This window comes from Pseudopipra pipra, chromosome 5, assembly GCF_036250125.1.
Source record: "Pseudopipra pipra isolate bDixPip1 chromosome 5, bDixPip1.hap1, whole genome shotgun sequence".
In the NCBI taxonomy this organism is placed as follows: Eukaryota; Metazoa; Chordata; class Aves; order Passeriformes; family Pipridae; genus Pseudopipra; species Pseudopipra pipra.
In genome coordinates, this window is record NC_087553.1 from 63,348,535 (window position 1) to 63,369,333 (window position 20,799).

Genomic DNA, 20,799 nt, shown 5'->3' on the forward strand with positions numbered 1-20,799 from the left:
GAATACATTTTTTTAACTTTTGTATTTGTAATTAATCACAGAATAATCACAGACTGCTACAGGTACCCAGGGGGTGTAAACTTAGTCTGCCTGGTCAGGACTGAGTTTACCCATTTGCTATAATTGTATTGAAGAATCAATGTGACTTCACTTCCTAGGAAGAAAGGAATGCCACCTTTATTGGTATTTTGTATTTTTTTAGTGGTGTTTTTCTGAACTGTTTCCTTGAACCTTTTTAGTTCTCAAGGCATGCCTAGGGTTCAATGTGTAGAGAAAGTGTATTTTGTTTGGTTTTCCCTCTGTACTTTAGCATTAAAAAGCACACAGTGGTTTGGATTTCAGGGATTTTTTGTTTGTTACGCTCCCAGAAACTTTCTGAGGAAATTAAGTTCCTCATGGAAGCCATGCTAAATGGGAAGTGGCAAATCTTACCATTCAAATTCTTCTCGTCTTAGCCATATCTAATTAGAACTACAGCAGATAAAGTCTGTGTGTGGCTCAGTGGGATTCCAACACACATAGCAGAGACTTGAAAACAAGAGTGGTATAGAGTGGAACTTTTCACAAAAATTAAGCTGTTCAGGTACACAGTGTGCTCTCACTTCCCCAAAGTAGTTGTCTGTGAGATTGTACAGTCTGATCAAACAATCCATTGTAATTTACATATTTGTTACCATGTCCTATCATACATGATGTGACTTTAATTTTAATTATAATTTAATGTTGGCATGGCTTTGTCATTTAAAGACACATCCCTTCATGCTGAAGCACAGGCTCTGCCCAGTTAAAACAGAAGATCTGCTGCTTTAACTTATGGAAAGAAGCATTAGAATATAAATTTTAGGGGATGAAAAGAAGATCACTGTGTGATTGAATAAATCTATGCTACTCCTATGTTATTAATATTGTCTGTAGGTCTTTTCCCTTCTCCTTGAAGAGGATATGGTAGAACTGGAAAAATTTTGGAGAAGGATGCTAAGGACATAGAAGGCAGAGAAGGGCTTTCATGCCAGTGACAGCAGGTAGACTGATTGCTTCAACCTAAAAAAGGACTGTCAAATGAAGATACAACATTAGAAATAAACCTAGTGGCATAGAAAAGTTGTGATTATTCAGTGGCTCATCCAGTAAAAGAACTAGGAGCCATCAAGGAGCCATATTCAAAAGCAACAAGAAGCACTGGTTACTCATGTCATGCAGAGGTAAAATCAAAATCTCCCTTCCACTGGATTTTGCCAATAACTGAAAGTTTGCATGAGTTCAAGGAGAAAGGAGATGAGTTCAGGGAAGCATCACCACACCATGACTGGTGGATACTTCTGTCCCTCCCCAGGCATCCAGTGTTGGCTGGAATCTCCGTGCAGAGCTAGATCAGCTTCTGGTCTGATATCACTGTTCTTGTGTTCCAACTGCATTACATAATTTCTCTAACTAATGTGAAATGCTACGTCAGTCGTCTTTCAGAGTAGCTTTTATTTTTCAAGATTTATGTGCAAAAGGAGGTAGCATGAAGATGCACATAAATATCCTGAGGTTTAGATTGGATATTAGGAAAAGTTTCTTCACTGAAATTGGAACTTCCCAGGGAAGTGGTTGAGTCACCACCCCTGGAGGTATTTAAATTATGTGTGGGTGTGGCACTTAAAGACATGGTTTAGTGGTGGACTTGTTAGTGCAGGGTTAACAGTTGGACTCAATGATCATAAGGATCTTTTCCAAACTAAATGATTCTATGCTTTTAATTCTACAAATGCAAGGGATTAAAATAAAGTTTAAAGGGGTTCATCAGTCACTTGAAATGTACTTCCCTCAACAGAGACTTTTACAAATTTTGTGTCTTCTAAATTACTCTAGTTGATGCATTCATACATGGAACTGCATCTCTTATTGCTCAGAATCAAATTTTACTACTTTCACATCTGTCAGTCTGGAGTCAATGCAGCAAAGTGTCACCTACCTGAATTCTGCAGTGACTTGTGTATGGACATTGCTGTTTGCTTAAGGAAAGATGCTGAAACTAGTTTGGGCAATCCGAGTTCAGACTTTTATTATTATTGCTGTCCTGAAGCTGTTTCACAAGACAATTCTCAGCCTGACTTGACCCAGGTTCCAAAACGGACTTGTAATTCCCGTTCTCTGCAATTCTGTGTCTTGGATCAAGGTTGTGATATTGTTTGCAGTTCTGCAGTTTGAAAACGTCCGTATTTGTTGAACTATTCTGTAAAGTTAGAAATCATGCCAGCTTTCATTTCTATTTCCATTAGACAGTTTATTTATTAGATACTGCAAATGTACACATTTTCCACTTTGCTTTTTGAACTTTATGTATCTGATTTTGTATAAGCTGAATTTTAAATTTAATTATGTACCGGGTAATGGAAGAATGCTAAACTTATTTTAATGTCCCATAAACATACATATGTTTTGTTACAGTCTGTTCCCTCTTACAACAGAGTGGAGACAAGGGCTTGTCGCACTAGTTAAGGCTGTCTAATGATTTTTCTCTGTCTCAGCTGTCTATAGCTGTGTCTTAATATAATATTATAGACTTTTCAGATTCAGAAGATTTTTTTTTTGTTCTCTCCCTGCCCAGCAAACTGGAGTCTTGGTGAAGACTTTTTTATACTCCTGTACTCTGCAAGGAAGTGTATTTTTGACTGGTGTCAACTGTGTGTTTCACATATGAATATTGACAAAAGTGCCTACATCCATAAAACTCTCAGATTTTGGCATTGTTCTGCTTAGAGTTTCTGCCACAGTGCTTTTCCCTCTGTCTAAACTCTTCCAATACATTCAGAGGAACAAATAAAGCAGCAGCAGCCATAAGTATAAGATGTATATGCTAAAATATTCAACAATTCTTTATAGATGAAAATTGCTCTCTGTTTATAAATGTGTATACATGTTTATGTACAGTAATTCAGAGTTTATTTCTTGGCCCCTATGATGTTTACAGTTATTTCACAATGTTTTGACTCCTCCTGGAGGGATCATGGAATTGCTTTTTTTCCATAAGCAAATACAGACACTGAAATCTCTCTAAAAGTCAAAATGTCCCTGAAGGAATTCCAAACAGCACTGAAGAAAGTCATAAACTTCTCAGTTTAACTTTCACTACCTTTATAGAGAAGTGGCATTTCAAAAGGTGAATACAAACAACACAACATATTTGTATCCATTTTCCCACCACAATTATAAAAAGAAATTATGTTTTTCTTAACTGTCAGCTTTCTGGCTGTGCAATGCAAAATTGCTCCAGCTGTTTGATTGGAGTAATATGGTGTATACTACTGAAATACTCTCAAAATTTTTTCTTCATTTTATTAGAGTTTTAATTTTGTTTGTCCTTGATATATAATAAAAAACTCTCTTTTAAGAAGGAGAAAGGTCTCCCATATATTATGTGAAAGGCTGAATGGTGTCAAGACTGAATAATTTGAAGTTAGTTCTGCATCTTTAGCAGCTGATATGGGGTTTATAATGATTTTGTCCCACAGCAGAATACAATGTTCTCTGCATAATAGTTATCCTGTATAATAATTAGCCTAGAAAGATCTGCTGGTGTCAAGTGAACCTTTGCAGAAGTTGGCAGTCTTTCTACCAAAAGTTTGAACTAAAATGCTGTGACACTGATTTGTCCATTCCCGTCACCTACAGACAGCTTCAATGAACTCGTGAAGGAATTCTTGAATTCCTCCATCTCTGCTCCATCTCTACTTTGTGCTATGCTTTGCTCTACAAATGCTCTGTGCCTCCCCTGTCTCACTATGTCATGGCAAGATTTCTGAGTGCCTCAGAAATCTGTCTTTCCCTCTCTTCCCTCTGCAAGATACTTATTGCCTCTCTTTGGTCATCCCATATCTCTCATATCTTGCTCCTGAAATGTTTTGTCTTCTTTCATGCTGCTTCATGCAAAAGGTTGGTATTTTAAAACTCTCTGAATATACAAAACTCTTAAGATACTGTTATGCCAGAGATGGGCTTGTCAGCTATTAATTGGCATCTGATAGACATTGCTGCCTTTTCAGGGTACCAGGAGCATTGTATCCCCTTGTATTCTACCTCCCATTTCCCTCTTCCATCTCAGCATTTTCACACAGCCCAGAGAGTTCTGATGATAGATGCCTGGGAACATAATTCTCAAGTGCTGTACTTGAGTGTTTACACTTTGTGTAAACACAAAGTGAAGTTACATGAAGTTGTAGTAACTTTATGGCATTAGATCTCATCTTGCTCAGAAGCAATTAAAGAATATCCTTGATCTAACTGTTCCAAGTGCAGGTATCTTAGAAATTTCTGTTCCTAAATCAGAACTATGAACATGGGATTTTCTCAAATATAAATATAGGGAAATTATCTTTTCCAATAACCCTACTTGTTCCAACTTTCTTTTTTCTCTCTGTGTGTGTTTATTAAAAGACTGTGTTATGTAATTTGAAAAAGAGCTTTCTTCAGGATAAAACTTATACCAAGCTATGGTTTTGAAATTTGGATTTTAGCTTCTTTTAAAACGACTTCTTTTGGGTAAGAAAAAAGATATTCCCACGCTTACTAGGGATCAAAATACAACTTAAATCCTGTGAGTTTTATTATTACTCTTGAATTAGTTCACTTGGATATTTTTCAGGATCATATTATTTTAATAGAGGTCATATATTGAAAATGTAACCTGGTACATAACTGAAATGTTAGTACTACATAGGAGCTCTGACATTAGGAGGTCTCAGAATAATGATTTTTTCCAGTATTTTTCTGTCTCCTCAGATTTTATATCCTGTTTTCCCACTTTGTATGCTTTCAGGGTTTATTTGATGAGTTTGGGTTTTGTGTTTGTTTAAGTATGGCCATGAAATGCCTTACAGACATGAATAACTTCAGTGATATTCCTCACACAAGTTAGACCAGTTCTTGTCCTCAAGATCTCCGTGTTTTGTGAAGGGGCTCCTTTTCAATGTAATTACTCCCTACCAGGTCAAGGGACACTGAAGGTTGGGCTTATGTTGAATGGAGAAAAGGGGAAATACATTCCTGGATTAATTTTATGGAAAACACAAAGTTCATAGCACTTGGAGACTTTCTGTATGAAGACAAGCCTGAAGGCAATGGCTGGCCTCCCCCATATAACAGGATTTAAAACTCATCTGGTCAAAGCCCTAAGCAAGTCAATTTAGTTTTGAAGTTAGCCCTGCTTTGAGAAGGAGATAACTAGATGACCCCAGAGGCCTTTTCCAGCCTAAATCTGTTATTCAGTGTGTGTTCTTTAATATTGTTTTACATGTTGTCTAACATTTTATGTGATGGTAACAGCCAAATATTAGAGGATTTTAAAAATACTCAAAAGAATGACAGAGTGGTAGTGCAGCCTCTTACAAGTCTTTCATGAAGTTGTAACTGTAGGTTTGCCCAGGTTGCTCACATTGTGACTTGTTTGAATGTGGGTCTCACATGTTGATGTGCTTTTTTCACTACACATTTATCTTGCACAGTCATGTATATCCCTGGATCTAATGAACTGCATTTTTGTATTTTAATTGCTTCCTAGAACTTAAAACTATGAGTCAAACTGGTGAAGAAAGTTCCAGTGTCACAGAATTTGCAACTGAGAATGAGCAACAATTGACTCCAACAATCTATAGCCGAGACGAGGGATCCACTGACGTAACAGCAAGTCCTGCATTTCAGTGTTTAGATGAGGTACCATGTGCTCCATCTTTCCCTGTCTGTATCAGTGCATATTCTGTCCAAGTGTATTAATCTGAAGTGCATATTTTGTTGTTAACAATGGAAGGTTATTACCATAGACCATCTACAGTTTCCCCACATCTTCTCTGATTTTTTTCTAAGTGGTAAAAAAATTTTGTGAAGCAGTAACATGCATAAGGCATATTCTTGTCAGGGATGCTGTGCTTGGTAGATAATCATGTTATTTTTTCCAGTGGTCATGGCCTTAAAGAAAATGAGAATAGAGAGGTCTTGGTTTTGGTCTTGTAGTATTCTAGCTATAGAGGTAATTGCATCATGATTTGTAGAAAGGCTTCACAGCTCCTGGAAAAATCCCAGGTAAGTGCCTCCTGAGGCACTAGTAACTGATGATAATAGAATAAACCTTTTGGAACTCAGTTTCTTTTGCAGGATTTTCTGTGTTAAGGAAATTTTCAGAATACTAGAAATATTTTAGAATTTAAGATATCAAATACATATGAAATGAAATCCTTAAAAGTGTAATGCCAGAGGAGTCATTAAGAGATATCTAATCCAAAGTTTACACTGAGTAGATTCTCTGCAGATAGTTGTCTAATGTATTTTTTAAAACTTTGATGAAGATAGCTCTTTGTGTATCCTTTTTCAGCATTTCACCATTGCCAGAGTTTTAAAAAATAAAGATGTTCTCCCTAAATCCCAGTTTAAATTTCCTTTGGAGTGAATAATGCAGCTTTGTTCTTTTTTTCCCACAGTGACAATGGAGAGCAGTCAATTTCTGCCTTCTAGGACCCAAGGTCTTTAGAAAGGAAGGGCTGAGAGTTTGTAGTGAAGGGGAAAACAGGACTGGCCTTTTCCTGTCCTGACATTAGATCATACTGAACATAGCATGAGGCTGCACAGTCTGTCTCTCTCTAATCCCTTGTGCATTCAAGAGGCATAGAGATCTTTGCTTTCAGTCCAGTGCCCGTAAATGGTGAGCCCACAGCTTCCAGAAGTTTGGCTTCCAGTATTGTTGCAGCACAACCCCCCTTTCTTCTCAGTCCAGGGCAGTTGCAAAAGTCCAGGACAGCTCAACTCTCAGGAGAGTTGACCTCTCACCTTACAGAAATCCTCGTGTCTACTGAAAGTATGGAAACTGCACTTTGGGGAGTACTTAATTCTCTAGCTACTGCCATAATTTTTCTATAAATTTTCAGTTGTGGTTGAATTTTTGTGACATTGAAAAGAAGCATATGCCTAATACAAGATATCTTTACCCACCCCTCCCTCCACCCTACCCGTGGCCCCTTCTAAAGTGTATTCTACCTTTCTGTTTTGTTTTCTTCATTTTTAATCATGGTGAAAACCTATTTTTCTGGAGTTATTCTATAAAATTATTAGATTGTTTGGCCCATTTTTTTCTCCACAAAAATCTTTCTGAGGAGGTTATTCTGCATATCAAATTTAAGGGTAACTTGTTTAGCTCTGATAACATCGTAAACCATTAAAATGGGAAATACGGGGTAACCTTAGTATTGGATGTGTGAACTCAGGAAAAAACATGCTGTGGAAAACTAAAGTAAGCAATTTGCATAATATTTCATAAATGAGGTCTTTCAGTAATTCTGTCAATTCCTAAAAGGGAACTATGACTCATTTATTCATATTACCATAATTTTTAACAGTTCATACTTGTGCTTTACGGGTGAGTTTGGCTTTTCATCCCTTACTCACATTTCTTCTCTTCCACTGACATGTTTGTTTTCCTTTGTTGAACTTTATACATAGTTCAGGGATAAATACATTACTTTGGTCACCATAGAGGTTCTTGCATTGACTCTGGCTTCAACTTCTTGGAAGAGCTTTCAGAATTTTTCCACAGAAGAAGAATTGTATCGTATTGTCTCAATTTTACTGACTAGTCATTTATGCCTGCGTAGCACAATATACTTATCAGAAGGGACACCTTTTGTCATTAGAAGATTTATTTGAGAACATATGTATCCCCTCTTCCAGTTAAGCCAGTCTTGTTTTTATTGTGTAAACAGCAGATATGCAAACATATAAAGAGCAAGAAGTCAAACATGCACTTTCTCTCTCCTTCAATTTTAATAACACATAGTAACATTTCTTAGCCTTGTGGGTTAGGTAAAAATATTAAAAACAACAGAGGTTTGAACAAAGGCCACTCAGTTCATTATGATTTGCTTTTTTTCATCAAGGGTTGCTTCTTTTCACCAAATGTTTTTCTTTATCACCAAGTAGACATCAGCCTATTCTGTTGGTTAGAGGACTGCCATACATTTACTAAATGAACTTTCCACTTCTTTGAGCCTTTGTTGTTATGTCCTTGAAATAAAGACATTTGCACTGACCCTTAATTGAATTTTTTGACTTGTGAATCTTTCCTTGTATCCTGTTTTCTTCTAGTGTTAGAATTAAATCAGTCTGCATCATGTCAAGAACTTTCATGGAAAACTACATAGTCTACTATCTGTGTGATGAAAGTAATGTATTGCTTGGATAAATGCTACATTAAGATGCAATAAATTATGCTGTTTTCATTTTTATTTTAGTGCCTTATAGACCATGTATATATAATCTGATTCTTAAAAGGCAGCAAAAAAAGGTGTTGTTTTTTTTGTGTACATTATCTAAATTTCAAGAGCCATTAACTTTATTAAATGAATATTTTACTAGCAGTTAGCTTCAACAAAATGGTCTGAATTTATTCTCATTCTTTGCCTGCAAATTTATGATTTTTTTTCCAACAGATGGTAATCCATTTAACATCTTCCTTTATCCTTATATCATCCTCTTTACAATACTGCTGTTACTGCTAAAGCAGCAAACTGAAATTGTCATTTGAATGGATAAAGCAACAAAACATGACACAAAGTTGGATTAAATGCTCAAAATGACAAGATCAGACAGAATGAAAATAAAAAAGACCAATTAACAAATTGCCTCCTGCCCATTCTCCTAATTTTTGTCCATATAATTTTTGCCCTTCTCTGTACTGCATAGTAACATTTTTTTCACTCTGGACACTCAAGTTATGTTTTCCTTTCCTCCACCTGATCCAATTTTAATGGGAACATAAATAAATAAAACATCTGTTGTCATAATGATGCTGTTGATGCTTAGTTTGTAGCCTGTTACAGTCTTCAAATCCTCTTCTGTTGCTTATTTTTGTTTTGTTACCCAAATCACAATCCCAGACACAAAAAAAGACCCTTACTCTACACATCTTGCCAATTTGACAATGAATCATAGACAGCTACACTCCAGGAACAGTTTTCCATCCACTTTGTTTTTGCAAAATTTCTAAGATTTAGTAAATCTTATGAATTGATGGCAAAATCTAGTGGTTCATCTTTTTGATTCAAAAGACATGGAAAAACTAGTGCTCTACAGGTTCTTTCAGTTAGGAGAAATGGAGCCTAGTATACCTTAATTCTGTTTAGTTAATTCTATTTATTTATAAGTTGGGTACAAGCTCTTTTTTTCAGGGAAACAAAACCAAACCAGTCAACAAACAAACAGAAAAAAAAGGAAGAAATGAAATGATGAGTATCTTCTCCCAGTTTGAGGTCTTTTTACCCAAGGCCATGTCTCATGCTTTTTCTTTCTCTTCCTTTTATTGGTATGTTCTTGGGCTAGAAAGGTAGTTCAGTCAAAGGTATACCTGCATTTTTAAAACCATACCAGAAGAGTGAGTCTGCAACATTTATCTTGCATGTCTTTGCAGTGGATGCTCTGAAGCAGCTATTAATTCTGTAAAATAGCATACTTGTGAATGGAAAGTGCTTTCCTATTTCCCAGATTCAGTGAGCAGGTACCCATTTGGAAGGTACCACAACAGTCCCTTTCTGCTACTGAACATCATGCCTTTATGTGCTAAATCTAAACCTGCAGAAGAATAAACTCCTTTGGGAGGTTTTCCTGATTGGTCTATTGCAAGCTGTTGTACTCTGTATCCTATAAAGATAAAATGGTCAGTGCCCCCTGTCTGATACCAGCGCCAAATATTTAATTTTCCTGCTTTTTTTGATGGAAATTGTCACTATCATGCTGCATTTCTTTTTGCTGGTGTCCAAGTGTCCAATAGCCATCATCCACCAGAGAGCAGAAAGAACCTTTCATGAATATTTTTCAATGCTATTTTGAAGCTCGGAGTGTTTCTGAGATTAATGAACTTACTACCTCTGACTGCTAAAAGTGGTTGAACTGCTAATAAAAACATTAAGCAAAATCCTGATTCTACTGGAAACATAGAGCAAAATCTCCATGTCTACCAAAAAATCAACAGTATCATGACAAAGACTTGTTTTGCTGCTGCTTATCTGACACTGATTTATGTCGATCCTCTAGCTGGAAGAGCTTTAAAGTCATAGAATGATGTATATATTCAGTGTTTGGCTGTGGTTTAAGGGGAGAAAGATACCTCTCATTTTCTCTTTTTTCTCATCTGTGCTGCAGGAAAGAAGAGAAAGTTGCATAAAGGTTGGCTACAGCTTTCAAATATAAATACTAAGAATCAATATTTCATATATTTCTTTAGTGGCATAATGATGTCTAACAGTCCCACTTAAGAATATACAACCTTTTCCAATTTTTTTTTGCTAACAAACTGGTTGTTAATTCTCTCCTAACTTAGGTTAAATGGTAGGTGTAAACAACTGTCCTGTTTAAAAAAGTCAATACATCTTTAATCCTAGAAAAACTACCTTGGGAGATTAGGATATAATTTTATTTTTTTTTAACATGAACATCAGTTTACTTTCTGTTCCCCTGCACTCTGTAGTAATGTACTGTAATGTACTTTCTGTTTTTGTAAAGTATGATCATCAGTATATTTTTGCATAGTAACCATAGCAGTGGATAATTTGTTTCAGTACTCTCCAAACATGTATGTGCTCTATCAAAGATGTAAAAATCCTAACACAGCTGTTGAATGCAAACAACATTTTCAAACTTAAGCTGATCCTGGCACACTTCACATTAAATGCTTCAAAGGCTCCTGGCACAACAAAAAAGCCTATAAATATGTTGGCACAGACAGCTAAGACAGATGTTGTCTCTGCCTCCACCCACAGGAATCCGACTGCTAATTAAATAAACCTTTTTTAACTTTGTTGATGTGGTCACTTGGGAAGTCAGTTAGGGGTTATAATGTGTCTGTAAGCTAAAGTGTGGTTTTTAGCAACAGCTTCCAGCAAGTAAGCAATAGTTTATACAGTGGATGTTAAAGCGATTGGTGGTTGTGTTAGGAAAGTTGATTGTTCTAAAAAAAGCTGTAGAGCAGTGAGGTGAGTTACAGGTGCCTTCAAACAGCAGGAATGAGAGTGGAGCCAGTGTAATGTGCTTTTTCTACTGAGAGGTTCTTTTCACCACTAGCAGTTGACAGTGTGTGGAAGCAAGGCCAGGAGGTTGTTGGATGTGTTCAAACTATCACAAAGCTGGCAGTGTTTCTCTTCATTTCTGAAAAGCCTGTTCAAAAGCATTTATGATGTCTTGTTTCTTCTATGCTGTTATGAAGTCAAGTGCAAATTTCATGCCACACGGAGGAACCACAGCTCCCTAAAGTTGTGAGAGTAGGGGAAGGAATAACCTTTAACAGTCACATCATCTTGCATTTTAGTCTTTTCTCGATCATTTCTGATACTCTTGAGACTTGACAAGACAAACATATTTCTATGTTGTTTTCTAAAGCTATCTCCCTCTTCCTGCTTTCTCACCCAAAATACATATTTGAAACAAGGCAATTTTGTACTAAAATTGAGTCTACCTGACTTTGTATGTCAGCACAACAGTGTGATGAGGAAGCCAGAGCAATGTTAACCAACCATACATTCAATAAAAATGCCCAGAGGTGGAGAATCATTTGTTACACAGGTGAGGTTACTTTAAATGTTAAAAAGTGAATTTCTGATTTACTTTATCAAAAACACCTGTGTCCAAATACTGCTAAATGAACAGAGTCTAAAGCTCTGCATGGGGAAGGATTCTTATATTTGGGCTTAGCAAATGGAGGTTAAACTGCAGAGTGAAGCAGAGAGGCTTTTGTACTCTACCTGAAGAAAGGCAGGAGAATTTCTATTTCTCAAGGTGAATCCTGCTTCTTCATAAAAATCATTAACTCCTTGTTATTCTTAAATGTATGTGTGTAAAGCCTGCAATTATTTTCTACTGTGTAATTCTAAATGATGGCATACTATTCTTGTAGAAATGTAATCGTAATTAAACTTAGAGTTTGTCTTGATTATATGAACATAATTAAGTATTTGGGATATTTTTTCCAGTTACTAGTTTGTGAATGGGTTCTTCTTTTACTGAGATCAGAAAAATCTGATGAACAAGGACTTGATAAATAATATTGATTCATACACTGTTCTCATGACATGTGTGAGGCTTGGACTTGACACATCATCTTAAAAACATTGTTTTCTGTTTCTGGTTACCAAATTAACTTCTGTCAGAAGAATTGTAACTCTATAGAAGTTTAATTAAAGCTATGAATGAAAGAGATTGCTTTAGTAAATGAAATGTTTGTCTTTAGTAGGGCCTGTGGATGGTGTTGCTCAGCCATTTTTCTTTGAAACTTAGGTGAATGTCTTCAGGCCCATATGTACCATTTCCTCTTATTTCCTGAACAGAAAGGAACACAGAACATTTTTTTTTTTAAATATTTTTAAGTCCTCTTTCTTTGTAGGCCACTATTTAATTATTTTCTCATCTTTTTTCCTCTATGAAAACTCAAAGTCAATCCTTCCTGTTTTGATTTTTCTATGACATGTAAGTCATAGAAGCTAAGTAAATTTGGTGTTTGTTTCTTTGGTTTGGTTTTGGTTTAATTTATAAACAAGGTCTAGGTATGGATTGAGGACCATCTTAATTCATTTTCCAAATAATCAATAAAAGCAAGTTTGTTTTCCACCAATTTTTCAAACTACCTGTTCTCAGCCCTGACTGCAGTCTTTCCCAATAAACACCATTAGGGAAACAGGTATTTCCATTAAAAAGGGAAGGAAAAAACCATCACTGCTTTCAAATCTTCGTTTCTTCTCTGGTTTATTTTTTTCTGTTTTTTTCTTTGGTTTTATTTAAGCAATGCATAGAAAGCCAAGACATGACAGTCTGCTTGGCTGATCACATTGAACAGATGGGTTTATGTCTTTATTTTTTGGAAACAACCCATAGGAATTTTGCTAGCAAAATCACTGTTAGTAATCTTCTCTAAAATTCACAGTTTAAATATTAGCAAGATTAAAAGCACAAGTGTTTTCATAAAGATTATCAGTGTTACCTGTTTTCCATAAAGTGAAATACACAGTTTGAATTATTAAGCCTTAGTCAGAGATCAAGTGCTTTTTGCTTGTATAAAAAATTGTGTGCTTTAATTTGAGGTAATATTTGTATTCACATGCTTTGATGTTGCTTGCATTTGACCTGAAAAGTCAGAGCAGGTTAGTTTGTTTCTTCTCTTTCATATTAAAGATAGAGGTTGTGTAAACTCATGATTGGGCAATTACTTTTTTCGCTTCCAAAATATGAGTAATTTCAAAAAAATGTCTGAGATTTCAGCCTTTGGTATTATCTGGCAGCTGAAGTGTCATAAAGCAGATCTCTAAGGAGCTATCATTATTAGCAATTACTCCCCTGGCACATCACATAGTCATCTGTGTTGGTTATGTGTGTTTTCTTATTGCTTCAATTTTTGCAGAAAATCAATAAAACTATTTATGACGAGTTTTTTGTATAGTTCCCATGTACATCTATGACAGTAGTACAGCTTTAACAGTGTGACATAATTTTATTACACCAAGGAAGAACAAAAATAATGTTTTCAACAACACTTTGTAAAACCAGTACACATTGACAGAAGTTCAGCTACAACAGTTCCAGGCAGGTAATATTCAAATCTGTGCAACAGCATTACACTTTGTTTTTCCTTTCTTTTTTTAATAGCTTCAGACAAAGCTTTTGCAGGTGATATTAGTCACATTTGCTTATTCTGTTAAAAATCCTGTGTTTTATGAAGTTTTCTTCAAACAAGATTAAAAAAGAATAATTTCTAACAACTTAACAGGAAAAAGCCATTTTCAAGTAGAAGCTTGTAGATACTGGAAGTCATACTTAGCTAGTTACCATATAATGAATAGGAGCAAATTGTGCATTTAATGCAAAATTAATAAATATAATCATATGCAATTAGATATTTGCCCTTTTAACTAGTTGGTTTTTTTGTTTTGTTTAGACAATTCTTTTTTATCCCAAAATAAATATTCTATAGATTCAAAACACATTCTCAAGGAAAGATTATACATCTTGCAATTAAACTTTTTCATTACTCTTAAAAATTGAAATATAATAAACCAAATTACACTTGAATTATCCTTCAAAGTATTTACTTCTTTAAAATATATATTAATATTTTACAATTTCGTAATTGCCAGTGTTCTTCATTTGCATAAATTATAACCAAAATATTTTTGTTATAATCTTAAAAAAAAAGTAAAGGTCATATTTGTGAAGTATTAGGTCAGATGTATACCTATATTCTGTGTATACTTATATTCCTTTAATGTCTCTTTTAACCAAAAAGTCTATACCAGCAATGACCACACTTTAACTAGAAAAGAAATAGTTTTAGTGTAGTTTTTCTGCGTCTCAAGATTTGTTTAAGCAAGATGGTGGAATAGCCTCTTGCTAAGATAAATTGCATCTCCACTCAGAATGTTGATCGCTATATTTGTAGAGACATGGCCCAGATACACAGTCAAATTTGTGCTCACTATCTACAGTGTGAGCTTTAATAACAGTATCTCTAAATGGCAATTCCTGATGTATTTGACAATTTGATTTTTTTATTTGTTACATTTTAGAAAAAAAGTCTTACCTTGCATATTCTCTTTTTTCCTTAGAATTGCCAGTGGGTTTTTATGTTTCTGTGGCTATGAAAGGGGTAGTCTAGAAATGGGGAGAACAGTCTTTTCATATATTTCAAAACATTTATAATATTTCTTGTAATTTTAGGGTCTAATGATACTTAGATTGAGAAGTATTAGGATGAAAGCTTGAGTCTCTACAAGAGCATCTTGTAACATTTGGCTTACCTAAAAGATTCAGGAGAAAGCAAAATGGCTCTGGAAACTTAGTAAGTATTTAGAGGCATTAATGCAAAGACATGGATTCTTCTTGATGTGTCTTTCTCTTACCTGTCTACCTGCCTCTATAAATGTGCAGTAAGCTACACAATAGCTCCTTTCTCACACAAGCAATGAGTAGGACTTTGAGCTTGAATGGAGGAACCAAGAAGAGCAAGAATGTTGTCGTTCATTACATGCTCGCTACATGTGTAGATGTGGCACTTGGGGTTGGGGACAGGGTTTAGTGGTGGACTTGGCAGTTCTATATTAACAGTTGAACTTGATGATCTTAAAGATCTTTTCCAAATTAAACGATTCTGTGATTCTATAATTATTTCCACTGCTTTTATTCAATTCTTCCACCAACTTCTTTGAAAAAGCTTTGATAAAGAGGATGAGATTTGAGGAATCATCTTCATTTTCTAAGTTTTCTCCAAGTCTTTTTTCATGTCTTTGGGCAAACTATGTGGCCCTCTATTTTTCTAATCCTTTAAAAATAATAATTTGTAGTACTTTTCCTAATTTATATTGATATTGCCATGGTATACCTTTGAAGTTGTAAAGGATAGATGATAGAAAAAGGCTGCTCCAGAGACACTGGTTTTTATTCTAAGTGTTGACAAATTTATATGTTATTAATTATACCTATGAATTGTGTTAAATTGGGTTAAAATGTAGGTATTCATTCAGACACAATATGTGGAAGACCATTGAAAAGTTTTAAATCATAGAATGTGATATATCACAGTCAGTAAAAGCACCAAAAGCAATGTTTAGAATATTTACATAATGATACCAAGACTTATCTGGTGTTAAGTTTTAGCAATAACTATTCAGATACTTTCATGCTGGTTTTAATACATTATATGGGTCAAACTGTCTCTAAAAAATTATGTGGAAGTATGTTGCTTTGTCTAGAACAATTTTATGCCAAACATAACTGAATACTTGAATTCTGAGTATAATACTGAGTAAGTACGATGTTGAGTGCAATCCAATGCAAACTAGTTAAGAGAAATGTAACTGCACAAAAATCATTGGACAAAACTTTTGGGTCTGATCATGATTTTTACTGATTTAAAGGCTTGCCTATATCCAGTGGGAATATCATCAGAAATACCATGCCATGTACCCCAGAAGATGCCGTTGCGAACGCCTTTGTATTTCTTGTGGTAGTACTTGCCATTGAGGTTGGCTGACAAGCACGCATCAAACCACCAGCCAGAGCTGTAGTAGGCGCCGCAGTTTCCTGAAGGATACCTGTCGTTGTCCTTGTCTGGAGTTGTAAAGAACTTTTGGTCATGGTTGTAATGTTTGCTGTAGTGAAGGGCGTCTCCTGCTGTGCCGCTGTAGCCGTGAACGCTCAGGCGGTACTTCAGGTACTCGTTGGCCACGTAGAAGTGTTCGTATTTCGCATACTCTCTGATTCCATTGAAGTCTTCGAGATCAATTCGCAGTTGCATTTCTTGGCTCTTTGTCAGGAGGTGAATTCTGTCATTCCCCAGCCAAAACTCCCTGCTGAGGTTTCCAAAGCCATTTTTGTAGTCATTCCAGGTTCTGTTGAAGTTAGTGCTGCCATCCTGACGCCGCTGCAGCACTGTCCAGCCACCTCCATTTGTTTGCATGTCGCAGTAAACTTCAAAGCTCTCATTTCTGGGGTCAGGACTAATCCTGTAGATTCCATTACTCCTTTTGCCTGCTGTGTAATGGTCAGCACAGTCTCTCTGCATTATTTGTATAACTGGTGGAAGAAGAGACGGTGTTAGAATGAACATAATTTCAATTTTAAAAAGAAATAAAATTTTTACCCGGACTGATGTGGCATGTAGAACTTGGAATGAAGAGACCTTTACACTGGAAATAGTATTGCAGCAATTTCAGTTCTAAGGAGAAACAGATTTTTTCCTTCTATAATAGATGCCACCTAGGATCATCAGATAGCTGTCCAAAAAAACCCCATTTAAATGACTTTTTGTATCAACTTGCCAAATATTACGGGCATTTTGCTGGTTTGCTTTACCTTTCCTCCTTTTCTCTGCTCTTCATCCTATTATTACCTCCCGTCCATATTTCTAATGCTTTGTGGTTATACACTTGCTGCTTTTTATGTTTAAATGTATACAATCACACCCTGTCTGTAGTTATCTGGCAGTGTGTCAGAGAAAGAACTTTGTCCACATGGCAATGATGTTATTCTGGCTGTTGTTCAATTAACATAATCTGATAGAGAACATAACATCCTTAGGAATGTTTCATGTGTTAATGTTGACTGTACTTTAGGAAGCAGGAAAAAAGTAATAAAATTGTCACATCTATTGTAGTAGTCATGTGATTCCTAGAAAGATGAAGCTGGAAAAGCGATGGTGCGTTCCTGTGTATGTGGCATTGCTGGCTTTACAGAAAGGAAGAATGTTGGCATCTACTATTAACACAGCTTTTTCCCACCAGTGGGTGATGTGTTTTATTCAGAAGAAAAATACCCCCAGGTTTTTCCTTCAGACTGAAAGTCCATTTTTGATCTACAGTGTCATCCAGTAATGTGATTCTATTCAACAGCATGATATTAGAATTCCATGTTCTTAAGTAATACAGAGAGCTCTCAGAAGTTCTGAGTTAAGAGTCAAAACCATAATGTTTATTCCTATTGCACATCTGAATTTATGGGCATGTTCATTTGCAGGCTTGGATTGTAATTTTTCTTGGAATATTTAAACAATTAATCTACTTCTTGAAAGGGAGAAGTGTTCTCAGGCTGCAGCAGGGAATAAGACCCAGGACTTCTTGTTTGCCCACAAACTGGAAATTTATGAAACCAGAAAGTATAGGAATTAAAGGCTTAACAGTCAAATCTAAATCCACAATACTTTCTAATTTATTTCATTGAATTTTGTATCAGATCTTTGGTGGAGTGAGTTTCAGACCAGATACTGACAGAGAATATACTTTTCAGGCAAAATTCTTATATAATCCAATTCAATTCCTATTTAAATAAAGTTTTACTGTTTATTTCAGTGGATGCAAGAATAGATCCTACATAGGAAAAAGTTGTAGCTGTTGTCCTTGCTAGTTTTCATAATAAACATATTGCTGCTACAAGAGCTTTTAGCATGTTGCTGTAAAATATAAGAAATATCTAAATGATCATATGCTGTGAACACTACTCAACATTTCAATATGTGTAAGGAATATCTAAAATTAATTTAGTCTGTTATGAAGTACTGTACTTGAATGTGATTAATTGCTCATTATCAATATAACAAAAAAAATCACTCATTCTTTTTGTAAATGTTTTATATCTGAATTAAAATAAATTGATTTTAACACTGATTTTTATCTGATTTAAGCTGATTGCATATATAGTAAAAACATTACCTTTATTATTACTTATTTTCTGAAACACCTGGAGATCCTTCTATTTTCAATATGGGTAGACAGAAGAACAGTTTTATTTTAAACTTGAATGGTAAGCAGCAGAGGCTTAAATAGTGTAATGCAGCCTGATCTGGCTCTGTTTTGTCTCTCGAGAGCCCTGTCTTCATATCTTTGATATCTAAGTGGTAGAATACACTGACAAAGTACTGAACATTTCCTGTTTTCAAAGATTTTTACATAGATATAAAAACTTTATGACTTTACAAAAACTCTTGATCTTGCCTTAGTAACAGTCAACATCAGAAAGAAATTATTGGTTCTATTTCATGATTTAATTAGGACAACTAAAAAGTAAAAGAAAAGAGTGTTCGTCAGTGATAACACCTCTTTCTGTTTTATGTTGCTTATATATTAAATTAATGCAAAGGATTTAGTATTAAAATGATGGTATATATGTTACACAGTCAAGAAATAATGTTAATAAGTTTTTTACCTGGGCTTTTCACATGTTTGCTGTGATGATAAAAAAATTATTTTACTATCCATCTGTTAAAAACTAAACATTTTAATAGATTCATTTTACTCCTTCTAATTCAAGAGGAAAACATGTGTAGTTCACTGATGTTTAATGTCTTTAATGAAGGGTATTACGGTGTAAAATAATGTTGATTTTTCACATTTACCAATTGAATTGCAAAAAATTGTCCTTAAAAAATTAATGTTTTAGATCCTTAATGAAGTCCAATTCTAGGAGGGACCGAACACCTGCAGCTCTCAGTAACCCTCTAGTGGCTGCTGAAATGTTTTACAGGAGTATAAATAAACACTAAAGGAGCAGATACTTGTGAAGTTAATAGCACAGCTATTTGGTTAAAATATATTTAAATTGTTTACCTAATATTAGTGAAAGGCACAGAAAGCTTATACAGGCAGTAAGAATTTAAAGGTTACATACCAGGTCTTGATTGCATTGCTGGACACTTAGAAGAACATTTGTTATCCAGGTTGTTCACAGCAAACGTTAAATTTGCAACCTTGCTGTCAACATAATGTTCTACATTGTTCATATTTATGAGGCTCAACCTCTCTAAACGCCCCTGCAGTGTCTGAATCTGACTCTTTGCATTTTTTAAGCTGGTTGCCATTCTGTTAACTTTGCTTTGCAGTTCCTTTACTCTGTTATCTGGGATTTCACTGTTTGCTGCTGGAGTTTCTGCATTAGGTAGCAGGAATTCATTACTACTGTCTCTTTCTTGGTTGTCATCTGCCTGCAGCTTGCAATCTTGGCAGCATTTCTTCAGCTTGTTTACTGCTTCTTTAAGGTTCTGTACTTCTTTGAGAGTCTTCTCAAGCAGTCTGAATTCTTTGGGTAACTGGATGGTCATCGGAGGCAGATTTATCTGATAAGGACAATCCTCTCCTTCATCACATTTCCGATTAGTTTTGAGCTTTATAGGACAAGTCTCTGTAACTTTTGCTTCTTTAGCATTCTCTTCATCTTCTAAAACAACTGCAGAGACATTTGTGAAAGCAAGGAGAGTTGTCTTCAGCAAGACTGTGAAAACGAGGAGCTTCATCTTCACTGAGAATCGAGCAGTATGAGGAAGTATGCAAAAGTGGAACAACTTTATAAGGGCAGCTTGAAGCCTGTGAGTTATCAGACTGCCTACACTGTTCTCAGAAATGGGTGGGAGTGCTTGCATCACGGGTGATTAATAGCAGAGCAGAGTAGGTAGTGCTTGCAAGAGTAGCACATTTCAGTCAGTATTCCTGACTCAGAGCTAGTGTATGTAAGCAAAATGATGAAATGCATGTGTGCTGGTCACTTATTGTAGTTTAATTTCATTCCTTCTTGTACATGGGTTTTCGTTTTTGGGAAAAATAATCATCTAGCCATCTATAACAGTCTTCTAACATCTGTTTCTTAACATTTGAGTGTCTAAAGCTTGTTCTCTAACCCAGACTATAATTTTAACACAGCAGGTGGAAAAAGTAAAAACCAGCCCCTTTCCCATTAGAGGTTTATCATAGCAATAGCTTCACTGACACTCAGTCCCCTTCTTCCTAAAACTTTTCTTATAACTTAATAGATGTATTCATGAAAATTATGTAAAACCAAACAAATGTTGAAACACACATATAGTTTTGATTCCAAACATTTTTCAGGATGGAGTCACAAACTCAGGAGGATGAGCAGCACTTTCTTCTTCCTACTTTGCCTAACCCACCTTAAAATAGTTGTCTGGAATATTCATAATTTGTATGGCACATCACTGCTAAAAAACACTGTTATCTGATTCTGAGTACTTCTTATTCTGAGTACTTCACTTTCTAAGTGAAGGGAAGTGAACTTAAGACAGTTCCCCCTTTGATGCATGGGATCATAGCTGTTGGAAACCCAAAGCAAATCCTGGTGTTCTGAATAATGTCCTGAATTCTAAATCTAAAGGGAGGCAGAGAACTAGGGAAGGAACTCTCATCAGTTTGGGGTATTGCTCTTCTTTTTATTGTGCCTCGTATCAGCTTTCAGAGTTCATCATGTGCTTTACATGACTAATCACACCAAACAAAGTAGTTCTTCTCCAGGTGACAG

At 35.5% G+C, this 20,799-nt stretch overlaps 2 protein-coding genes across 7 annotated transcripts in view; one reads left to right on the forward strand and one right to left on the reverse strand.

The window, feature by feature from the left end:
• The window catches only part of CCDC146 (coiled-coil domain containing 146), a 69,835-nt gene that overhangs the window by 2,679 nt on the left and 46,357 nt on the right, over window positions 1–20,799 (forward strand). For 4 of the 6 annotated variants that reach the window (XM_064656398.1, XM_064656396.1, XM_064656402.1 and 1 more), the window contains exon 2: window positions 5,543–5,694. In XM_064656398.1, the coding sequence (XP_064512468.1) occupies window positions 5,554–5,694 (141 nt within the window). In that variant the 5' untranslated portion in view covers window positions 5,543–5,553. Of the gene's footprint in view, window positions 1–5,542; window positions 5,695–20,799 lie in introns of those variants that run through there. The other 2 variants (XM_064656399.1, XM_064656403.1) reach the window with 2 other exon arrangements.
• On the reverse strand, window positions 13,479–19,924 carry FGL2 (fibrinogen like 2). Its single transcript, XM_064656413.1, has 2 exons — window positions 19,162–19,924; window positions 13,479–16,575 (listed from the first exon to the last, which is right to left on the reverse strand). Exons 1-2 carry the CDS (start codon window positions 19,907–19,909, stop codon window positions 15,869–15,871), a joined length of 1,455 nt encoding a protein of 484 aa, XP_064512483.1. The 5' UTR covers window positions 19,910–19,924; the 3' UTR covers window positions 13,479–15,868.

What these genes read in the sequence shown, in the direction of transcription:
- FGL2 (XM_064656413.1), bottom strand. Translation starts at nt 19,909, where the DNA reads ATGCAAGCACTCCCACCCATTTCTGAGAACAGTGTAGGCAGTCTGATA. An exon ending in AGCAATGCAATCAAGACCTG is followed by an intron (nt 16,576 to 19,161) that starts GTATGTAACCTT and finishes TTCTTCCACCAG; the next exon opens with TTATACAAATAATGCAGAGA.